The 20,310-nt window shown below is 47.7% G+C and overlaps 1 protein-coding gene across 10 annotated transcripts in view; it reads left to right on the top strand.

The window, feature by feature from the left end:
- TSPAN18 (tetraspanin 18) overlaps window positions 1-18,435 on the top strand; it is a 135,470-nt gene extending 117,035 nt beyond the window's left edge. For 8 of the 10 annotated variants that reach the window (XM_075152340.1, XM_075152347.1, XM_075152344.1 and 5 more), the window contains 5 exons: window positions 3,741-3,815; window positions 9,674-9,772; window positions 11,054-11,233; window positions 13,732-13,815; window positions 14,811-18,435. In XM_075152340.1, the coding sequence (XP_075008441.1) occupies window positions 3,741-3,815; window positions 9,674-9,772; window positions 11,054-11,233; window positions 13,732-13,815; window positions 14,811-14,858 (486 nt within the window). In that variant the 3' untranslated portion in view covers window positions 14,859-18,435. The remainder of the gene's footprint in view (window positions 1-3,740; window positions 3,816-9,673; window positions 9,773-11,053; window positions 11,234-13,731; window positions 13,816-14,810) is intronic. The other 2 variants (XR_012673978.1, XM_075152345.1) reach the window with 2 other exon arrangements.
- Window positions 18,436-20,310: the final 1,875 nt, after the last annotated feature.

The raw sequence follows: 20,310 nt of genomic DNA, 5'->3' as shown, positions 1-20,310 counted from the left end.
GTATGCCAGAGAGACTGGGAACACCCTGCAAAACGGGGAGCGTTAGGCTTCAGGGAGATGGTACTTGGAGAGAAGTTGCTAGATCAAATCAAGTCCACTTACAAAGTTGTTAAAGAATTGATGAGCCAGAGAGCTACTTGAGTGAGATTTCACAGTGATGCAGAATGTATATCTGAAGCTTTTAGTCCAAATGTAAACAGAAGATAGAAGGGACAAGACAGATGCACAAATGCATGTTCTCTAGGTTCTGGCTTCTCTGTTTGCAAGGGCTTTTATTTTTCATTCAGCTGCTTGTCTTTTGGTAAAAAACCATCACTGTGGAACCTAACACGTTGCATTAAGCACAAGGCTGTGAAGTGTTTCTAGATTTCCCAGCATTTGGACTTGGCTCACAAAAAGCAACAAACATTGGCCTGCAAATCAGACATTGAATAACTTCTGGATTGTCCCAAAGACCCTCTGACTGCAAAGGAACACCATGAAAATCAGAATCCAAAGTGCTGTTGAGCATACAATGTTGCACAACGTTGCACCACGGAATTCAGCTTTGCAACAAGAACAGTCCGTTCTTGTTGCTTCATTTGGCTCAGTTTTGAGTGCGGACGTCCTATTTTGCACTCTTGTAAAATGGATACAGTGACCCCTGAAACTTTTCAGCATGAAAATATGCGTCCTTTGGGTTAAAGGCAGTTGCTGCTCTTTTTGGAACAGCATTGCTGAGACTGGAACAGTAGATGAGTTGTGAAAAAGAAACATGAAACATTGGTTTGTGGAAACTTCTGATGAACCATCACCAGGAGCTGAGGCAGGATTTCTGACCAGCGTGCGAGACCCTACTCCTCAGGATGTTCACCTTGGATGTGGGGGGTACCCGTGTTCAAGTGTTGAGTCTCAAGCATGAATTTGAGCCTGAGGCTGCTGTGTCCCATGCATTAACCAGTTGGTTGTTTAGTGCTCTCATATATCAGTAATGAACTTAATTTTGGGAGGCAGAACGTAATAAGCAGATTTTGGCTCCTTAAAATGCAGAATGAGGGCAAGTTCTGAAACACTGATGATTCATCTTCTTTTTCTCATAGCCCTAATGGCTGCTCGTGTTTTTTCTACAGTAACCATTACAAATCTGTAATGCAGGCTGCACAATGTAAGTGTAAATCAGTTTGGGAATGATAATGAAGCTTATCAGAGATAATCTCGGAATGGCTGTTTCCACTTCTGCACAGACCTGTGCTGGAGCTTGGGTGAACATGAGTCTCCCAGTAATCAGTAAATGAAATGCAATTAGCAGGGTGATGGGATTAATCACTTGATCACCACCTTAGTCCTCTTTTAGTGACTTTGCTGAGATCCCTTGATGGATGATGATGTGAATTTGCAAAGCATCGTTCTTCTGCATGCATTTGCAAAGCATTCTCATCACTTGTTCTTTGCCCTCCTGTGGTGAAATTAAAAACAAAAAGTCTCTGAGCAGGAAAAAAAGAAGCCACACAGAAAACTCCAGCAGTAAGAATAAATTATAGAGTTAACTAGTTCAGCAAAATCAAGCAACAGCATTCTGTTAGCAACCAAAGTCCTACTCATCTGACTCTTCTTGTCTTGTCATTTGAGCCCAGGCTCCATTTCTTTTGTTTCCACTGCAGAAGCAGGAAGACAAATGGGACAGGGTGGTGCGTGCACTTTTCCAGTGGGAAAAATCGCTTACAGCTCTGATAATTGACAACAAAACAACATTTTGCCCATTCCAAGCAGGTAGTTTGAATTCTCTCCATTACAGAAATGCACGGTGCACAGCATTTCAGACACTGTTTATAAATCATTGCTTGGGGATCGCAATAGTACTTCTGGCCCCATCTGCCTGCCTTCTGTTTCAGAAAGACCTTCAATAACCTTCTCACACAAAAAAACCATCCAGACTTCTTTTGTATTTATCTCTACTTGTTGCTTCAACCACCTTCGTTGGTAACATGTACCACGTGTTTATTATCCTCCATGTGATGCGGTCTTACTGGGTTCTCCTTTCACTCCTGTTTTGTAAAATCGTCTTTTGAGTCTGTGGGCTAATTCTTGGGATCCTTGAATTTTAGAAGGGCTGACTCTCAAATGGTGATTTCTCTTTATGGCTATAAGAACATAAAAAATGTCCATCTAGTTCAGACTTACGGTTCCTCAAGCCCACTATTTTGTCTCCAAGAATGGAAATAACTGCGATTTCGGGGGAGGGCGGGAGCCTAGCCGCTTTCTGCTCTGTTCCCACGGGAGTTCCTCAGCACCAACATTTGTTGTTTTAAGGATGTTAGAGGGCACATCCCTGCCTGTTCCTTTTACTGTTTGTTACGGACTGAAGCAGCATCAAACTAGCATGAGGCATCAGTGTAACCGAGAATTGGTCCCAAAGGCAGGCTGAGTCCTGAGCTCTTTGATGTCAGCGAGTGCTTTCCTGCCCTGGGAGATTTGTTCTCTTCAACGCTCTTCCTCTCTACTTGAGTTTTACCTCTAGCTGTGTACCGGTTTTCTGTGCCGCCCCCGGGCAGGAGGGTCTGAGGTGGAAGCCCGCAGGAGTCCCGGCGCTCATCCCAGGCAGGAGACGCTCCACAATACTTGCGCGCTGTGGGTAGACGAGGTCCCGGGGACAGCACCCTCGCAGCAAGACGTCGGTGTCTCTGGGGATGAGACCTCTTAAGTGCATCTGATTTACTTCTGTGGGGTGGGTGGTGAAGGCACGGTGAATCGCTCAGGCTTGATAACATGACAGAAACAAGATGCCTTTTGTAAGACTGAAAACCAGACTTTTAGTCCGAAGCAGCAGAAGGTTGCAAGGGCAACAGGATGAAAATACAGTTCCAGCTTAAATTGAACAACCACCTCTCTATTTGCTTTTACTTCTCGTCCCTAGAATTACGATGACATAAGTGTAATGGTTTAACTTCAAACTGGATGCCTGTTTCTCTTTTGCTACCACTCAGTCTGCTGGCTATTGCCTTCTGTCAGATCTGCAGTGTGCCCGTAATTTAAGGATATGAATATGCTCACTTTGGACACTATACAAGACATGGATGATACTTGCATAATCAAATTAAAATTATGATGGTGTGTTATCAACTTTCTGTAAAGGTTCTGCATGGTTAATACTTAAATCAGAACAACCCCATTGTGTGGAGGGAGGTACTAACCAAAGCTAATGTTGTCTGAAATGCAGAATACTCTGAAAAGAGTCCATTTTTGGTCATAGGTGTAAATATTTGAGTATATGTCCCACTGCCTCCTTCCATACAAAATGAGCCATGATCATATTACAGTAAAATTGTTTATGTTGTTTACGTTGTGATGAGAGTCTGTGTGCATATGTAGATGTATGCAAGTGATGCATACACCTGTGTCAGGACAGTACGAGCATCTATGCAATCATAAAATGTTTTCCATCAAAGTAGGCTTTACTGTTTTAACCTGGTGCAGATTCAGCAGGGGGTACTCTGGGTCCTGTAGCCTTATTCCCATTTACCCATTAGAACCAGGCAAAAGCGTTGCAAGCTCCCATGTCTTGTGACGTGGTCAGAGAGGGGCTGTGTCTGCTCCAGGTTACTCTCTCATAGGTTTTTTTTAATTGTCAGGGAAAAAAAGATCCCTCGGTTATTTTTTCCATCTCTTTGGTGACTAGCAAAACCCCATGTTGCTACTACCTATTGCATGCGCCTAACGGTATGTCTATGGTTTTTTTTATTTTTGCATCTTCTCTCTTCCAGTTCTTCATGTTTATTTTGTTAATCTTCCTGGCGGAGCTTTCAGCTGCAATCCTGGCTTTTATCTTCAGAGAAAATGTAAGTATCCGATGGTAGGCAAACTCTGAACCCCAGTGGGATTGTACCCAGCTGAAGCACGGTGTTAGATGGTGGCTGATTCGTTTGTAGAGCAACTGTTTGTTTCAAATACAACAAACCTGCTTCATTACTACCCTCAGTCTGCAGAACTGCCAGCAAGCAGTGAATGCGAACGAACCTGGCGTATGCGGGGAGGATGGTTTATGTACACAGGAGATATGCACTTAAATCCTGAAGGACTACTTAAATCCTGAAGTTTTTAGAGTCTTCCTGATTCTTTTGCAGCCAAACCATCTGCACATTCCATCAGAGGGAAGGTTTATAATAGTCACACTAAGGTTAAAAGCAACTCTTTTCTTTTTTCAATATAGCATGTGTTTAATATTAATATTAGTAGTGAAACCTCCTGTTTTCCCAACAGAGCCAATGCTTGCTCTGCAGTGCAAAAACTCTCTTGTACATCTTCTAATCATATTCCTTCTTGAATTTTCATGTTCTGGTGCTCACCAGATTCCTCTCAATGCTGCTTGTAAGAGATCGCTCCTGACCTGCCCAAAGCAAGTCTCCCCACACCCCATCTTGAGTCCCGTCAATGGATCCCTTGCATGTTGCCCTGCTTAGAATTTTCTGATCCCTCTCTCCACAGCTTCATATGATGTAGCCTTTCTCTACTCTGCTGCTATGCATATTATTATATGGCCATCATCCCTCCCCTATGCCAGTAGTAAGCTTTTACTACACTAGTAGTAAGCGCAGTCTCATTTGTTTCTCTAACCAGCAAACGTTTGTGCATTTTTTCATGTTCCCACATGTGCAAAGAAAAGCCTGACTGAACTAGGTCCATGCTTCTCAAGTCAGCCCATCTTTGAAATACGACTCTGAGTGATGGCTGTGAAAAAACATTGGCCAGTAGAGGTGGTCACTAGTGACTGTTACGTTAATTTGGTTTATTTGGCCTCTGCCAGTAGCAAGAGAACATACAGCACGTTCCCTGTACTGAACGTGACAGAAACGTGGCGTGAGCATAGAAGGGCCATGTATAATGAGGATTTTCTTGAGCCACAACATACTTCTAATTTTATTCATATAAAAAGATTTTGATAAGCAAAGAATCAAGACTTAGGAAGCAAGACAGTGCGGTAGGGTGGTCTTGGGGGAAGGTAGTGAGAGGATTTTTTTTTTCCCTTTATAAGCTAGTGGTCTTTGCCTCAGATCTGAAGGCAGTGGGGAAGGGACGGCACTCTGCACACAGAGTGGGTGCCCCATTCCAGCCTAGGCTTTGAGACCATGCCCTCAGGGGAACAGCTCCCGCTCCATAAATAAGTTGCATGGGGATTCTGCTGTGTTCTGGTCATAACCGCTCTGCTGTAGGGAGTTGTTAGAGAATTCCTTTGGTCCAGCACAAACAGCAGACAGCACACATAGAAACTGCCCTGGAGACCCAGGTCCAGGCTTCACGACGGAGAGAGAACGCAGTCCCTGGTGAGCAGGGGCTGGGCGAGCAGCCGGCAGCTGACTGCTCCCACCGTCCCTGTGGGAAACGGGTAAAAGGTACAAGAAAGTAGCCAGGCTCGCCGCGAGTCCTGCGTGTGGGGTGACCGCAGGGCTGGCTGTGTCCTCCTCCCTCAGTCACGAGGAGCCTGCTCGCATCTTGCTTCTGGGCAAAGCATCGGTACCTTCCACTCCCATGGAAGCCGTGGGCCACGTGAGGATATGCTACCGTGCAAGATAAGGTCGCGGTGGTTATTCTAGACTTCTGTGGCATCTGGTGGTATTTTGTGAGATAAGACTTGAAGGGGAACAAACTTCTATCTTTCTTGAGCTTGTCTCCTTGTTTGTATCACCAGCTTCCCACTCTGTCAGAATGACTGACAGGGAGGGCTTAAATGGGAAGGAATGAAGAACGTCAGATCCCAACATAGCTGGAGATGGCTCTATGCAGAAGTAAAACTCAGTCTGCAAATTCTTGTGGTTTGTTCTCTCCTCAGGTTTCTTTGAAAAAAAAACCCATGTTTTGCTTTTGCCTTATATTTTGGTGGTAGCTCCTCTGGCTTGGTAACTACTTGTGGCTAATTTTGCTGTCATCTTTGGCTTAGGGTGAGGCTAGATGGCTGGACAGGACGTCTGTGGGGACAGAGGTGGTCTTTCAGTGACCCTGTGTCAGGAAGAATTCTTCACAGTAGCAATTTAAGGTCAGGTTCAGATGTGCTTTTCTCTTCCCTGCAAAACGAGTTCCTTTCAAGGCGTGTGGTGGTAAATGCACATTTAGGCAACTAATTTCTTGGAAGCTTACCAAGTGGGTTCCGGTGATGGTCATTGCACCAGTCCATATGGCTGTGGCCTCACTGGGTGCATAGAACGAGACAAAAGAGAAAGATACGCTCTATCTGTTTGCTTTCCAGATAATGTTCAGTGCAGCTTTCTCGTGTATAGTGTTTTACATCCCAACTAGCTCCCAAACACTCAACAGAGTTAAATTATTAATAGCTGAGGGAGTGAAAGAAATTAAGAGACAAAAATAAGGGAGAAAAGAGATGTTTTCTGCTGAGATTTGACATGAGAGGAAGGATCAGTGAAGCAGAGCATGGTGGTGGGGTTAGTGAACGTGGTATTCGCGATGGTGAGCCACTGCGGTCTGCAAGTCCAGTTGCCCTCCCAGAGAACTGTTTAAAAGCAGTCTCTGAAGAGGAAGGCTGTTGTTAATCAGCTGTGGGAGTACCAGAGTTTCTCTTTCTTTGTAAAGGAGGTTTTGGAGGGTGGAGAACCCTTTTTTGTCTAGAAGACCCCCCCATAAAATAACGTCTTCCATGAACAATAGAGAGAGGCTGTGAAAGAGCAGTTTGACTTATGGACAGGAATTGCTCTTTATATGCTATTCAGAGGTCTCGATGGGAAAAACCCTGGAGGGATATTTGACTCTTTTTTCTTAGTGAATTGTCTTAGCAAGCAAGAAGGCGGGATGGTCGGAACAGATGGGTTCAGCGGCAGGGCTCTGGACAGAGTCAGGACGTTTGGATTTTTAGCCCCAGTTCTGATGCTTAATAGACAAGTCGCTTTGCTTCCTGACACCTCTGTTTCCTCAGACATAAGGCAAAAACTAAAGAACGTGAACCATCCAATCCCTCAGGCGAGCAGCTGGAGGTCTCTTGGATGGAAGGCAGTGTGGAAGTGAGAAGTGCAGCACTGGTGACTGTGCCTACGATACAAGCACTGTACTGTGTCGGAAACATTGGGATGCTCCAGGCAGATGCAGATGGACAGGAGTGTGTCCTGTTTTCCAGGCAGGCACCATGAAGCCAGCTTCTTGCACAGCATTCAGTATTCTTGAACACAGCGCTGCATGAGAAGGCTGTGACCTTCCTGGCCGGTGCTGGCATACCTGTATTGTGCAGAAATGCCCTCTTTCATAAATCCCCTTCATCTGGCTGCAGCAATCCCAGCCAAGCTATTTTTTGAACCAGTGTGACCAAACAGTCCCACTTCATTCACTGGCATGTACGCATGCATGTGCTTCTTTGTATTGGAGATGTTTCCCCCCAGAACAGCTAGAAAAAACCACAGCCGATCAGCTCTTTATTGTTCTGACCGTGGCTGACACAACGGTGCTGTCAGGTCTAGTTTTGTTAGTAGGTCCTTTGCTCCCTTCTGAATCGTTCTTGCCAGGTAGTCCAGCGTGCACGGACCACATCAGTGCCGTTGGCTTCAGCGAGAGGGGGGCCGTGGGCACGTGGGTAGGACTGCCTCGCTGACTTCTATCCTCCTGTGTCAGCAGTTTTTTAAAAGAAGAAAGATGCTTCTGCTGATCGACTTTGTTTTTTTTTTTACATTGTTCTGAACTTTAGATGCTTGGGACAAGCAGTTTAAGAGCAACAAAATGGAATCAGTTATTTTCCTGGCAAACTTACCCTTCCAGCACTAGGCTTTGTTTTAGGCCAAGTCTCGTAAAAATCGCACACAAACTCTGAACAATTTCCTCTGGGGTTGCTGCTGTCAAAATAAAGGTTTCACTTTATATTTAAATGACTCTTTTGTTTTAGACCCCGCCAAAGGCAGCCGGCTGGGATTATTACCGACGGTAATATCAGTTTCAAAGTCAGACAAGCATCAAAAAAATGTGCTGCTGTCTCCGCAGGGTAGGATGCTGCATGGATAAAGTACGCAGAGAAAGGGAAGGGAAGGAAAGGAAAGCACTGACAATATGTTTCAGCATCTTCTAACCTGACCTTCTCTCAGTGCGCCAAAGTCCCAAAGGAAAATGCCAGTCCTCTCTGATCCTCTGGTATTTTGATATTCAAAAGCAAAAAATGAGTTAATCTCTATCTCATAAAAGTGATTTAGGAACTTAGCAGCATACCTTATTAAAAGATTGGGCTACCTATATCATTCAAGTCTTTGTGACAAAATTTTACCCAGTACTGATTTAGTCATTAAATTTGGCGTTTGTATTTGTAAAAGAGAAGGCAGCATTAAGCGGTGTTTGGGGTCTTTTACAGAGTCACCACAGCCTTCTCTTTTTTTTCCTTAAATTTTGTGATAGAATTACAAAGGAAACAAACAATTTTGGACTTGTGCTTTTGTGCCCACACATACATCTCACACATATGTATGTGCGGTATTTCACATTGTATATCAAGAACCTGAAACCAACTCCTAGCAGTATACGTTACTGCATCTGCAGTGCTGTATGAACAATAGAAGAAAAAAAAAAGGGGTCTTTTTCGGGCAGCTTCATTTCTGATCCTGCAAATGTGCAACACTGGAGCAGTGCTATATCCAGCTGCGTCCAGCCCCCTTCACTGAGGCTTTGCAGTGGCAGAGAGATTTTGCCTGTGTGGGTCACAAATCCCAAGGTATTTTACAGAAGGGAGCACACAAGTCAAGACCTACTGGGGACCTGAAAAAGGGATTCCTCGAAGTTTTCATTCTGAAGTGATAGAAAGGCGGAAAGATTGAACTGGAGTATTCAGTTTAAGACGACTTTCAAGTGTGTATATTTACTGGTCCTCCAGAGAGTGATCCTAAGTGAATGTAATTTCAAGGTGTCTAACATTCTGAGGAGGCTCTGAGCAGAAATGTTGGTTCAGTTTTTCTATTTTACTGTAAATGTAAACAGGAGTAAATGAAATTCCATTCGTTTTTATTAATGACCTTAGGAAAAATTGTTTAAATTATCTAAAGACTGGAAATATAAAGAGGATTTTTTTCTTCATGTGTGTGGGTCAGTTTAGATAATCTAAAACATTGTCAGGGAAATGGTCTTTTTTGCTGATTTGTAAGTTGACTTGAACATTCCATATTCATTACATGTTTTTTACTCCCTTTTCATTCCCAGAAAGTTTGATATTACAGCTTGATTCTGCTTTCTCACACATGGTAGTAAATTCAGAGCAGTTGCCCTGTCATTAGTAGGAAGTTAACTGGTTTAAAATGAAAAGTGAGGGGAAAATCAAGACCTCATGAAGTGTAGTAAGTTAAGCTACTATTTGGGTGTGGGTTTGAAGATATTTCTAAAATCTGTTGTAGTCCTGTTTCAACTTAGGAAACACTTTCAAATACCATTGAATATTTAAAAAACCAACCAACCTTTAAATGCAAACGTTAGCTTACACGTATAGATATAATTCGATCCCTGGTTTTTAATGAGCAACAGTTTTATTGAACAAGTACCGTTCACCCTGGATATAGTTATGGTTCAGCCAGTGGCTTTCCCTGTGTTTCTCCTCTGAGGTTTGCAAAAAAAAGAACAAAACCAAAACAACCAAACAACCCCCAGCATTTAGAAAAGAGAGCTTTGGGAGGTGCTTGGGAAAGAGGTGTTGGCAATAACCGTTGCATTTCCACCTGTCTCTGCATTTCAGCTGACCAGAGAGTTTTTCACCAAGGAGCTGAAGAAGCATTACCTGAGGGACAACGACACGGACGTTTTCTCTTCCACCTGGAACTCTGTTATGATCACAGTAAGTCACGCCGTCCCAGCCCCATGCTGCCCGTGGTCAGCGGCCATCACCACGGTGCTGAGCCCGCACCCTCCGCTCGCCTGGGGTCAGCCTGCTTCAACCGTCCTGTCGCACCAAGTTTGTGGCGGTGGTGGGAGGGAGAGGAGGATTCGGCTGGCAGCCGGTCTTTCTCACAGCGAGCTGCCGGCGGTCCTGAGAGAGACGCTCCGTGGTGGCTGGGTCAGCCTTTGTGGTTTGCCAAAGCCTGAGGCATTTGACCTGACTGGGTACCCCCAGCTTTCAAACAGGGGGCACAGAAAGCCGTGGAGCTGTCTGCAGCTGAACATCGCTGCCTTTACCCGTGCCCTTTCACCTTGCCGACTACTTCAAAATTGTTCCCAGCCAACAGCAGCCCAAACGGGTGCTACCTCTTGGCTTTTTGTTTGCTCTTGTGAAATGAGTCGGTAAGCGGCAGGTTAGGCAGGAGTATGCCCAATGGCATATTTTCAGTATAGAAATCTTAGCCATCAGAATTGACTTTGTTATTACAGTGCTGATCAGGCAGGTTACAGATCGATTGTCATTGGAATTGGAGTTGCTCTTATCTACTACAAGAAGTTCTGCGTGCGTGTGTGTGTGCACACGTGGGAAGGTAGTGCTCGGTACAGCCCACGGTGTGTCTCTGCTGGAGTGAGGAGCAGGGTGTCGGGCTCTGCAGATGAAAAGTCAATTTTCATCTTAAAAGAAAAAGATGATTGCTGTCCTTCATGCTGATTCAGGACTTTAATAAAAATGTTTCCTTTTGCTGACTGAAAGGAGACAGAGTCAGAGTATGACTTGAATCCTTAAAAAGGACCTGACTTGAATCCTAAAAAGGGACCTTACTTGAATCACCTAGCAGTGCCTTTGAGCAGCAACAGTCCTGGCCATTAGCTATGGGGAGAACGGGTGGTTGGGAGCCTGGATGGTACTGCTGGCTCCCTCACAGCCTTGCTGGGTGATCTCAAGCAAGTCATTCTGGATGTGCTCCAAAGCCCTGTGTGGCTCGTGGCAATATTCCCAGTGGTACCGTAGAGTCTACAGTATGACATGGGAACAGTGGGACTTTATAAAAAGGCTTTGATGAAACAGAAGCTCCGAGGTACAAGCACAACCCACTTCTCTGGAAACAACAGTTGTTTTGTCTCTGCTTTGACTGAAGCTTTGATCCCCACAAGAATAGGGCTTTGGTTGATTTCTCGTAGCTGCTTTCAGGGCAAAGTGTCAGCTCTGTCTTCCTTTCTTCTCTGTGCCTCTCCCTAGTTTGCCTGCTGTGGAGTGAACGGACCAGAAGATTTTGAAGCTATCCCTCATCTTCCATACTCCTCTTTGGAAAAGGCGACACCAGAGGCTTGTTGCCAGCGAGAGCTCCAGAGCCGGGAAGGGATATTTGTCAACAAGGAAGCCTGCCTCACAGGCATCGAGAGGTTTCAGAACCGACAGGTAAGGGAAGCCGAATGCCAGGAAAAGGAGTTTCACAGCAGACAGAGAGATGGCTGGGGTGGTCGTGGGTAGCTAGTGAGGCTGGCAGGTCATGCCACGCTGACTGTGGCTCACATCCTAATTGCACTTCTGCTGACAGCTTTTGAAGTCGTGGCATATGTCTGGTTTTGAAATCCCCTTTCATTGTGTGCACGGCTAAGTCCATGTTGTGCTGTATCAGCAGAAACAGGAAGATTTTCCCAAGGGATTGAGAGGTGGGGTGGAAACGTATATCAGGTTTTGTTGTGTTTCTGAAGGTTAGTACTATCTCTGAGAAGTTAATTAGCAAGCTGCACAGATCAGCTAGGGTGGGATGGAGTTGGCTCTTACTGGCTGCGGTAGTGCCTCCACTTTAGTTCACAAAGACTCCTCATCAACATATGCAACCAGGAGATTGTGGGGTTAAACAGCCACGGAAAACCATGTCTGTTTTCTAAGGAAGAGAAGTGTTGGAAAGCTGCATTTCTCTGCTCTTTTACTCTTTACAGTAAAAAATGGGCATTTCTTTTGCCAGGCCTCTTGACTTGGCAATTTTTCCCAATACTAGACTGGAACAAGACAGTTCAGCATAATGTCATTGACACTGGTATTACAGTCATGTTTCCTTACATTGTCACCAAGATGTGAAGTTTAAGAAACTCTCTAGCAAAGCTCCTGACTGTGTTCACCTCAGCATTAATAAGCCAGCTGGGCTCTGTACTGACCGTATGTGTAGCAGCCTCCTTTTCTCTCCGGGCTCTAAGCAGTGGTCTTCTTTCCAGCACTTGATAGCAGATTGTGAAAGAGAGTAAAGGAGCTTGGAAGCAGCGTGCGAGCGGTTCCTTGCCTGGCAGCTGGAAATGGTTGGCAAAGGCACTTTGGGTGAGAGATCATAGCAGACAGCACCACATTGCTTCTGCCAGGTCTGATTGCCGTGAATAGATGGGAAAGAGAGAGAGGAAAGAGATGACAAACAGCAGGGAGGGAAAGAGAAACGCAATTTGAGAAAGAGGGTTAAAGCAGGTAACAGATTAGCTTCCCCTCAGTGGTGCTGCTGAGACCTGCTGCTGCTATGGAAAGGGAAGGTTTCCCGTGAGCCCTTGTCACTGCAGGGTGTTGGTGGAAGCAGCAGTGTGCACGGCGAGCGTCACCAAGCACACAGTAAAATGGGAGAGACGCTCCCAAGCGACTGATGGCTGAATTCAGGCATTCCCGGAGCAAAGGCAGGCTCTTGGGACACCATGCTGGTAGGACAGGGGTGCACTTGCGCGCATCCCTGTTTGTAGCCAGGCATGCTGGAAGCTGGGTTAAGGTTGGAGTTCTGGCAAGCACCCAAACGTTTTGTTGCTGGGCTGGATGCTTTTCCCTGAAAATTGGCCTGAAACGTGGCTGGAACAGAGCTGCTGCTGCTGCTGAGCGGTCCCATGTTGACAAGAGCACGGTTTTAACAGCTCGGTTACTGCCCCACCGGTCTGCACTCCCCGGGTCTGCCTCATGAATGGGTCCCCTCTGTGCTCCCCCTTGCTCTCTCTGGTTGTGTCTCACTCGCAGCAAGCAGGGTCTGGCACGGACACCAGTACGTAACTCTTGTGCTGTCTTTGCAGTTCAAACATTTTCTTTTTGGGTGGAAGGAAAAAATCAGGTGATTGAAACATCCCAGCAGTATAGATGGGATTAAACATGTATGTGTGATCTATATGATCAGTGGGGACAAACACTGGACAAACCCTAATCTACTTTTCTCTTTATGTGTGACCTATTTGTGGAAATTTGCTGGTGGGTTGGAATTTTAGGCTGGGAGAACTGAGGCCAGGATAAGCTGGTGATTTCCAGAAACATCCTGAAACCTTTGCGGAAGATCTACCTGCTATTAATCGTATGAGCAATAATAAATGACATTAAAGATGATGGTGGCTATGCTGCGTAAGTGGAAGGATTGCTGTAGTGCATGAGTTCTTAATGAAATTAATTCTCCTATAGCCAGAAGATCAGCAGGGGTTCATCCATGTTCCTTTGGGCGAAGGCACAGAGAAAAGGTCCTGGGGTGTGAAAGAGCTGCTGGCTGTGAGGGAGGATTCAAGAATCTCCTGCCTTGGCTTTGAATAAATCGTCCTTATCCCCAGCCAGCCCGGGCTGTCTGTCGTCTGCCCTGAGGGTCCTTTCCTCTGTGCTTAGTCTCTGCCCTTTGCAGAGGGATGCCTCTCCCGTGCTGCTCCTCTCTGCCCTGCAAGAAGACGCAGTTCCTCGTGGTCAGTGAGGGGTTGTGGGTGCAAACCACTCCCGTGCCATTACAGCAAAACCTTCCCCTCCCTGGCACTGTCCTGTGGGTCTCTGCCTCCCGTGCTGTGGCGCTGGGTGAGAGGGAGCTGTGCTTTGTGGTGCCTGGATCTGAGAGCATCTCTTGTGCTAACGAGGGTTGTGCTGGGAGAACAACACAACGTGCTGCTCAGGTGTGTCTCACCACGCTTTGTCCTTCCTAGGGCTGCTACACGGTGATCCTGAACTCCTTCGAGACCTACGTGTACCTTGCAGGAGCCCTTGCCATCGGAGTGTTGGCCATTGAGGTACTTGCTGTTGTGTGACTAGAGGAAAAAGCAAGTGTCGGTAGATGTCCAGCAGCGAGGCAAACAGGCAGGTGCTCCCCCTTGCCAGGGGAAGCTGCTCCTGCCACGTGCGAGCAGGTTATCGACTTGTGGTTTTAATTGCCTGGAAAGAGCCGGGTGCTCGGTCCTTTGCCACAAAAGGCAGGGAAATAACCGGTGCCGCAAGCCTGCTGTGCCGCACGCCTGCAGTGCCGCCTCGTGTTGGGCCCGCCACAGAGCTCGCACCCTGCCACGCTGGGCTTCGGGGACCCACCGCCTGCCCCGGGGCCCCACACAGTCACCGCCCTCGTTGCGGCAGCACCCCAGCAAGCTGACTAATCTGTCACTTGGTTAATGTGTTCAAACTGTGCCTTTGCTTTAAAAACTTCTGTTTGGAGCCTGAAACTGTATTGGCTCCAGAGCATCTCCGTTACCCAGCATTAGCGTCTGGCTCCTTGGTGATGTTTCTGAGGAATGGGCTTCCACCAGACACGACGTTAGCCCAGAAGTGATGTCCCTGCAGCATTGCTGGGGCAAGGCCGGGTGCTTTCCCCAGTGCCCTGTCTTGTGCAAAGGAGAAGGAGCTTGGGCAGAGCCCCCGCAGCCCCCGTGAAGGACCTGCTGAGCCTGCTCTGGGCAGTGGGGATGGTGTGCAGAGCAGGGGCAGCGGACCCTGCTCCCCTGCGACGTCGAGGGCAGTTTGGGAAGGAAGCCAGGCTGCTGCTGTAGCCACAAACAGTTCGGGGGACACGGGAAGGAGGGGAGGGATCGCCTTCAAGGAAAAAAAAGTTTTGCCACAGCCTGCCCTGGGTGCTGGGAAGGGTCCCCCTCGCTGCGCCGCTGGCTGCTGGGCAGGACGGAGCGACGGGAGTGGTCCTGGGGCCAGGGAGGGCTTTGCCGATCTTCTGGAAGATGCAGCTAACTCTCGTGGTTCTCTGTTTTGTTTTTGCCCTCTTCTTCCCCCCTCCCGCCACCAGCTGTTTGCCATGATCTTTGCCATGTGTCTCTTTCGAGGGATCCAGTAAGAGGTGGCCCGTGAACCGCCACGTTCCCCACGTACTCAGAAGAAAGAAGGAAAATCAGAAGAAACAAAACCTGAAAACACCCAAAAAACTTTATTTTTTTTAACAAAATGGGGTAGGGGGGAAAAAAGAAAAAAAAGAGGGTTGTAATATATGAATGACCAAAAGGATTGTACTTCAGGGGCTGGAACTTTGAGGTGATGTGCACTACACTGTACACCGGACCCTTGCCCAGAGCCACCCGCAGCAGCCGTGGAGCAGGAGCCCAGCGCAGCTGATTGCACTAGAGACTGACGGAGCCGGTGGGGGGAGCGGGAGGTGAGCACGGCTGCCTCTCCTGCAAGGCCGTGCCTACGTTCGCAACTTTATCATGTTCTAGACAGTAAAGGACTGAAGAACAGCCATGCAGGGGCTGGGTAAGGCAACAGGTTGGCCAAAGTCTGTGACTGTCCAGGTGGGTTTGTGAGCCACAAGCGGTAGTGGCTCATCTCAGAAGCAGGTAGTCGTTGTTTGCGCAATCCCAGCTTTAATGCCCAGCCACAGAATGAAAACACACATTCTTCAGTGGAAGCTTTGTCCCCGTCACTGAAACTTGTCAGAGGAATCAGGCATTTCAGTGAGGCTGGCTTTTCCCTGGAGCCCCAAGCAGGGGCAGCGGGGTCTCACTTAGGAATGGGACTTGGCTAAGGCTGGCTGATTTGGTGCCTACCTTTCTGTTTTTACTAAGATTTACTGTTCCTTGTTGTGAAAAAGAAAGAGAGCAAATGGTTCCCTGCTGTGTTCCCAATCTCCTGGGAAAAATAATGGCTCTGGTCAAGAATAATTGATACTGCTGCCTTCCTGAGAAGGGGAGGAAATAGTGCTTAAATCTTGTCGGCCTTTGCCTTTCCCTTCATACGTGCAAAAACGGTTTGTGGTGCTCTGTTAGCATAAATATTTGCAGTGGATTCCTACATGCTTTCCAGCCCCAAGGGGAGTTCCAGGCATGGTGCTGGATGGAGGAGGCTGAGGTTCATCAGCCGCTCCCGAGCTGTTTGCCTGAAACAGTCTTGTGGCGTCACTTCTGCTCAGAGGATTTCCCCCGAGATCCTCCCATGGGCTCGTGACGAAAGCGTCAAGTCAGAATTGTTTTAGTCTGCCTGCTAGCTGAGAGCGTTTCCTCCCTTGAGATAGTTGGACATTTAACTAACGTATCATCTACTGAATCATTTGGAAGTGAACTTGAGAAAGATGCCTGGGACTGGGCCTTGGTCAGAGATGAAGATGGAACTGCTGAGGCCCCAGGCAGGCTCCAGGAGAACCCAGCGTGCAGCCAAACCGCTCCAGCCGCTGCTCCAGTGGTCGTTATTGACCTGGACAGGTCACTGGTTTCTCTCCTCTGGAAGCCTCAACCCCTGTTGCCTTAATTGTTCATCTGGTCACTCCCTGGCCCCAAACTCACTGTGCTTGGGGGAGGACAGAAGGGGCTGTGGTTTCTTGTTAGCTTAGGTCTTTTTACAGATTTTACAGGCTCAGATTATGGAGCACTTTCGTATAGGCTTAAAGCAGCCCTTCCGAAAGCTGTAACCCCTGGCGAGGAAGGAGGGGGGCGGAAGGCAGCAGCGAGGAGCCGAGCGGTAACCTTGTGCCCAGGCTTGGCAGCAGCAGGTACGCTTTGCCGGCCATTCCCTCACAGCGCTGGGGCTGTGTCCGCCAGCTCTCCGGGGCACGGCACAGGCTATGGGGAAGGAAGGAAAGCAGCAGATACGACTGGTCCATAATAGACAATGATCCTGGCTAAATGTCCAGGTTGGAAAATCAGGATATTAAGGACCAGGAAGGAGGCATTAGAGCTTTTCCCAGCTTCCTTGGAGAACAACAATTTGCTCATCAGCAGGTGGAGCTGCAGTCCCCCCCGCCGCAGTCAGCATATTCCAGCAACAGAATAGGAGGCCAGGGCTGCTGCGCGGCCTCAGATGTTGCATTAAACCTTGTGGAAAGCTTTTCTGAACTATTTCCCTCTGGATCTGCTTTTAATGAGGCATTTTAGCATTAAATTCTGGTCTGTTATTTAATGAAGGAAAACAGTTTTGCTAGCCAAAAAACAGCAGTATTTGTACCCGATAGCAGGTGCTGCGCTTAAGACAGGAAAAATCTGTTGCATCTACTAGTCTTGCAGGGAATGGGCCGAGCAGGAGGCGAGCTTATCTCTTCTGCTTCTGCCTCAGGAGCTGGTGTCAGTGACTGTTCTGGGAGAGCAATTCCCTGGGAAGGAACAAAACCATGAGCAGAGATGGTAATTTGACTGGAGGTGAGCGAGAGAAGCAGAGCTGCCTCCCCCAGTCTCCAGTTTTTTCCTTTCAGTTTATTCTGCAAAGGGCTGGCTGTCTCAGGTCAGAGCCTAGAAGGCGAATACCCCGATTTGTGCATGGTGGGTGGCTGAAGGGAAAAAAAAAAAGCCTTAAAGCCTTTTTCTGCCACCAGTGGCATCGGGGAAAAACTGTCAGTGCTGGGGGAACCAGACCAAAGCAGCCAGAGCACCAAGTGATAAATACACAGGCCTGAAGTAGGATCTCTGCAGGCTTATTTCTCTTTGGCTTTCCTCATTCTGTACTCATTGCTTTCCCTCACTTTCCCTCTTCCCTAATGGTTGCTCCTGTATCGTCAAAAAAGATCTCTTACTCGTCTGTTACTCTGGCCTTTGCGCAGTTGTTTCTCCTCTCTTACCTTGTCTGATCCCCCATTGCTCTTTTCTGGATGAAGACTTCAAATCCTCTCTGCAGCTGGCTAGCGTGCCACTGGGAACACAGCTTGAAATCCCAGCAACGGCCAGGCAGCACGTTTTAAACAAGAACTGGAGATAGCTGTAAAGATACGTGGAAGTCCGAGAGGATTCGTGGAAGTTGGTAACAGGCAAAAGGAATTCCCCCCGGGGGAATTTAATGAGCAAGCAAGCCCAGAAAGCAGGCTCCTGGTGTATGGCAAAGCATGTAAATTTGTTGGTTTTTTTCCCCTTGGTGATGTGGCTGCCCCCTCTGCTGTACAGTAGTTTTCAGAACAGTAGGCAGGAGAAGCAACTCTATTTTTATATTTGTTTTTAACAGCTCTGGTGAACATTTTAGGGTCGGGGGCTCAAGCTAGATTCCCTGCTTGCTGGAGAGCTCTGGACAGGCTGGGGACCAGCGGGAGCCGCCGTGCTGCCGCCTCCGTCGCCGCAGCACTGTGACCACGGCCCAAGCACCTTGGAGGGAAGCAGTGGAGAGCAGCCCGTGCCTGCGAGCCCGCAGCCCCTCTCGGCGCCCCTGCCTCCGGCTGTTATTTAATGCTCAAATGACTGTCACGAATGCCTGGGAAAAGGGCTGCGTGTGAAATAATGTTTGAAATCTATTTTAAAAAACTGTAAATGTTCTTTTTATTAGATAGCGGAGCTAATTTATCCTGTATTCCCTACTGTAATGCTTTTTTATATTGAAAGGAATTTTTTTTTTTTTTTTTTTTGGTAATATAAACCAGAACACAAGCCTGAAGCACTCTCTGCACGGTTTTTGTGTGCGTTTCTTAAAAAAATAAAAAAATAAAAGAAAGATATTGTGACAGTGAAGTGAAACGGCTTTAATTTTCACTATTTGCTTGGTGTTAAGTACAGTCACTTGCTTACCAGAGGAGAAAGAATAAACTCGGGTACAGCAGCTAAAATGAGGTATAAACTGAAGTGTGCCATTCCCCCCTGCCCCCCCAGCCCAAGTAAAAACCCTTGACCAGAAAGGAGAGGCCAGCTTCGGACAGACAGGGCTTCTCCTTTGTCACCAGCTCCAGTTTGCCAGACATTGGTTAGATGTAAGTACGGAGATGGAGGGAGTTAGGCGAACGATGAGCTCGCTTCACCCTCAAAAGCGAGGGCTCTCTGAACGCAAGGGTCCAGCTCTGGCAGAGGAAGGGGGTCAGCCGTAGCCCTGGCCCGTGCCTGCTCGGGACGCAACCCTCGGGGGAACGTGACTCCCCACCCTGCACAACGTCATACAAATGCAGGTAATTCCTCGCAGTCTCCCTTGGGAGATGATGTCAGGCCAAGGCCTTTCTCACAATTTAACAGATGAGGAAACGGAGGCCTGGGGAGGTGGAGTTTTTTCTCAGCAGATCAGTAGCACAGCCTGAAGCGATGCCTCGGGCTTTTGATCCCAAATTACATGCTCCACTGCCACCTGCGGCTGTGATGCCAGCACTTCTGGCCTTAGCGACGCAGTTCTGTACAAAGGATTCGGCATCCTCCTCCCTCTCCCCCATTCACAACAGAGGGGTGACACAGTCGCGTTCTGGCAGCGCTGCAGATGCTCTGCCTGGGCTCCATCCTCAAGCCACCCTGAGAAACCCTCACCTGCTACAAATTCAAGTGGGCCTGGCCATGTTTCTTCTGCAGCACCTTGCAGATGAGAAGGGACCGTGCCAGGGACCACAGCCTTTAGGTAGCCATTGCCAGGCAGGGGCATCCATTTGCCCCTTCTCACTTAGTTGTAGAAGAGGTATAGAGCCCCAGTCCACTTACATACTTTCTACATGGTCCATTTATAGCAAGATGGAGCAAGAAGCATGAAAATAAAACAACTTCTTCATCTCTCCCCTTTCGGGAGTAGGTACCATGAAACCTCACTCCCCCAGGCTTAGCTCTGTGTTGGAGCAGAAGACATGGACTGGCAAAACTAGAAGTGGCTCACTGTTTTAAGTTTTGCAGAGGCAGCTGATAAGCAGGGGACCAGAGGAATCTGACCTCACCCGATTTAAAGCTCCTTTGGAAAGCTGTAACTGCTTCCCCCACCCTCCCACCTGATTTGACCATCAAGAAGTCTTCGGCGAGCTGCTCTCACATAGTGCAGTAACTCATTTCTCCCGCTGGCTGGATGACATTTTAAGGTACGCTAATCAAGCGGCCATCTACAGACACGGAGTCATAACTAAGTTCCTAGAACCTGCGGCCAACGCAGATGGGAGGACAGCATTGAGAAAACCTTCCATTTCCTTCTTCTGCAAGATTGCTTTTGCTGTGGTCAGTTTTACTTGTCTTTCCTAGAAACATTATTCCCCCCCCCCAAAACCAACGATCAGTCTGTGTATACATTCACGTGACCCCCCCAAACACAAAGAATCAAGCTTCACGTACCTATACCAACAGCTACAGCCCAAGTGCTGCACTGAAGCCCCTGCAGCTGCCCGTGCGGGTGGTGTGCAGGGTGAGAGCAACAGCCACAGCGTGCCATGCTCCAGCTCCCCCCCGCAGCACCGCTCCGTCTAATTCGTGATGCTCTCCAGCTGCACCTGATCATTTCCTGCCTCACAGGGAAAAGGTTTCCCTCTTAGAGCCCAACTCTTCCACCTGAACAGGAAAGCTCCTCTTAAATCTAAGTTTTAGTTGCTCAGTATTGTATTTTGGACGTGCTGAAAGCAGCTTGGCAGGCACGTGTTGTTGGGAGGCTCCAGAATT

Source organism: Calonectris borealis, chromosome 5 (assembly GCF_964195595.1).
Source record: "Calonectris borealis chromosome 5, bCalBor7.hap1.2, whole genome shotgun sequence".
NCBI classification, from domain to species: Eukaryota; Metazoa; Chordata; class Aves; order Procellariiformes; family Procellariidae; genus Calonectris; species Calonectris borealis.
This window is presented reverse-complemented; position numbering and strand designations above follow the sequence as displayed.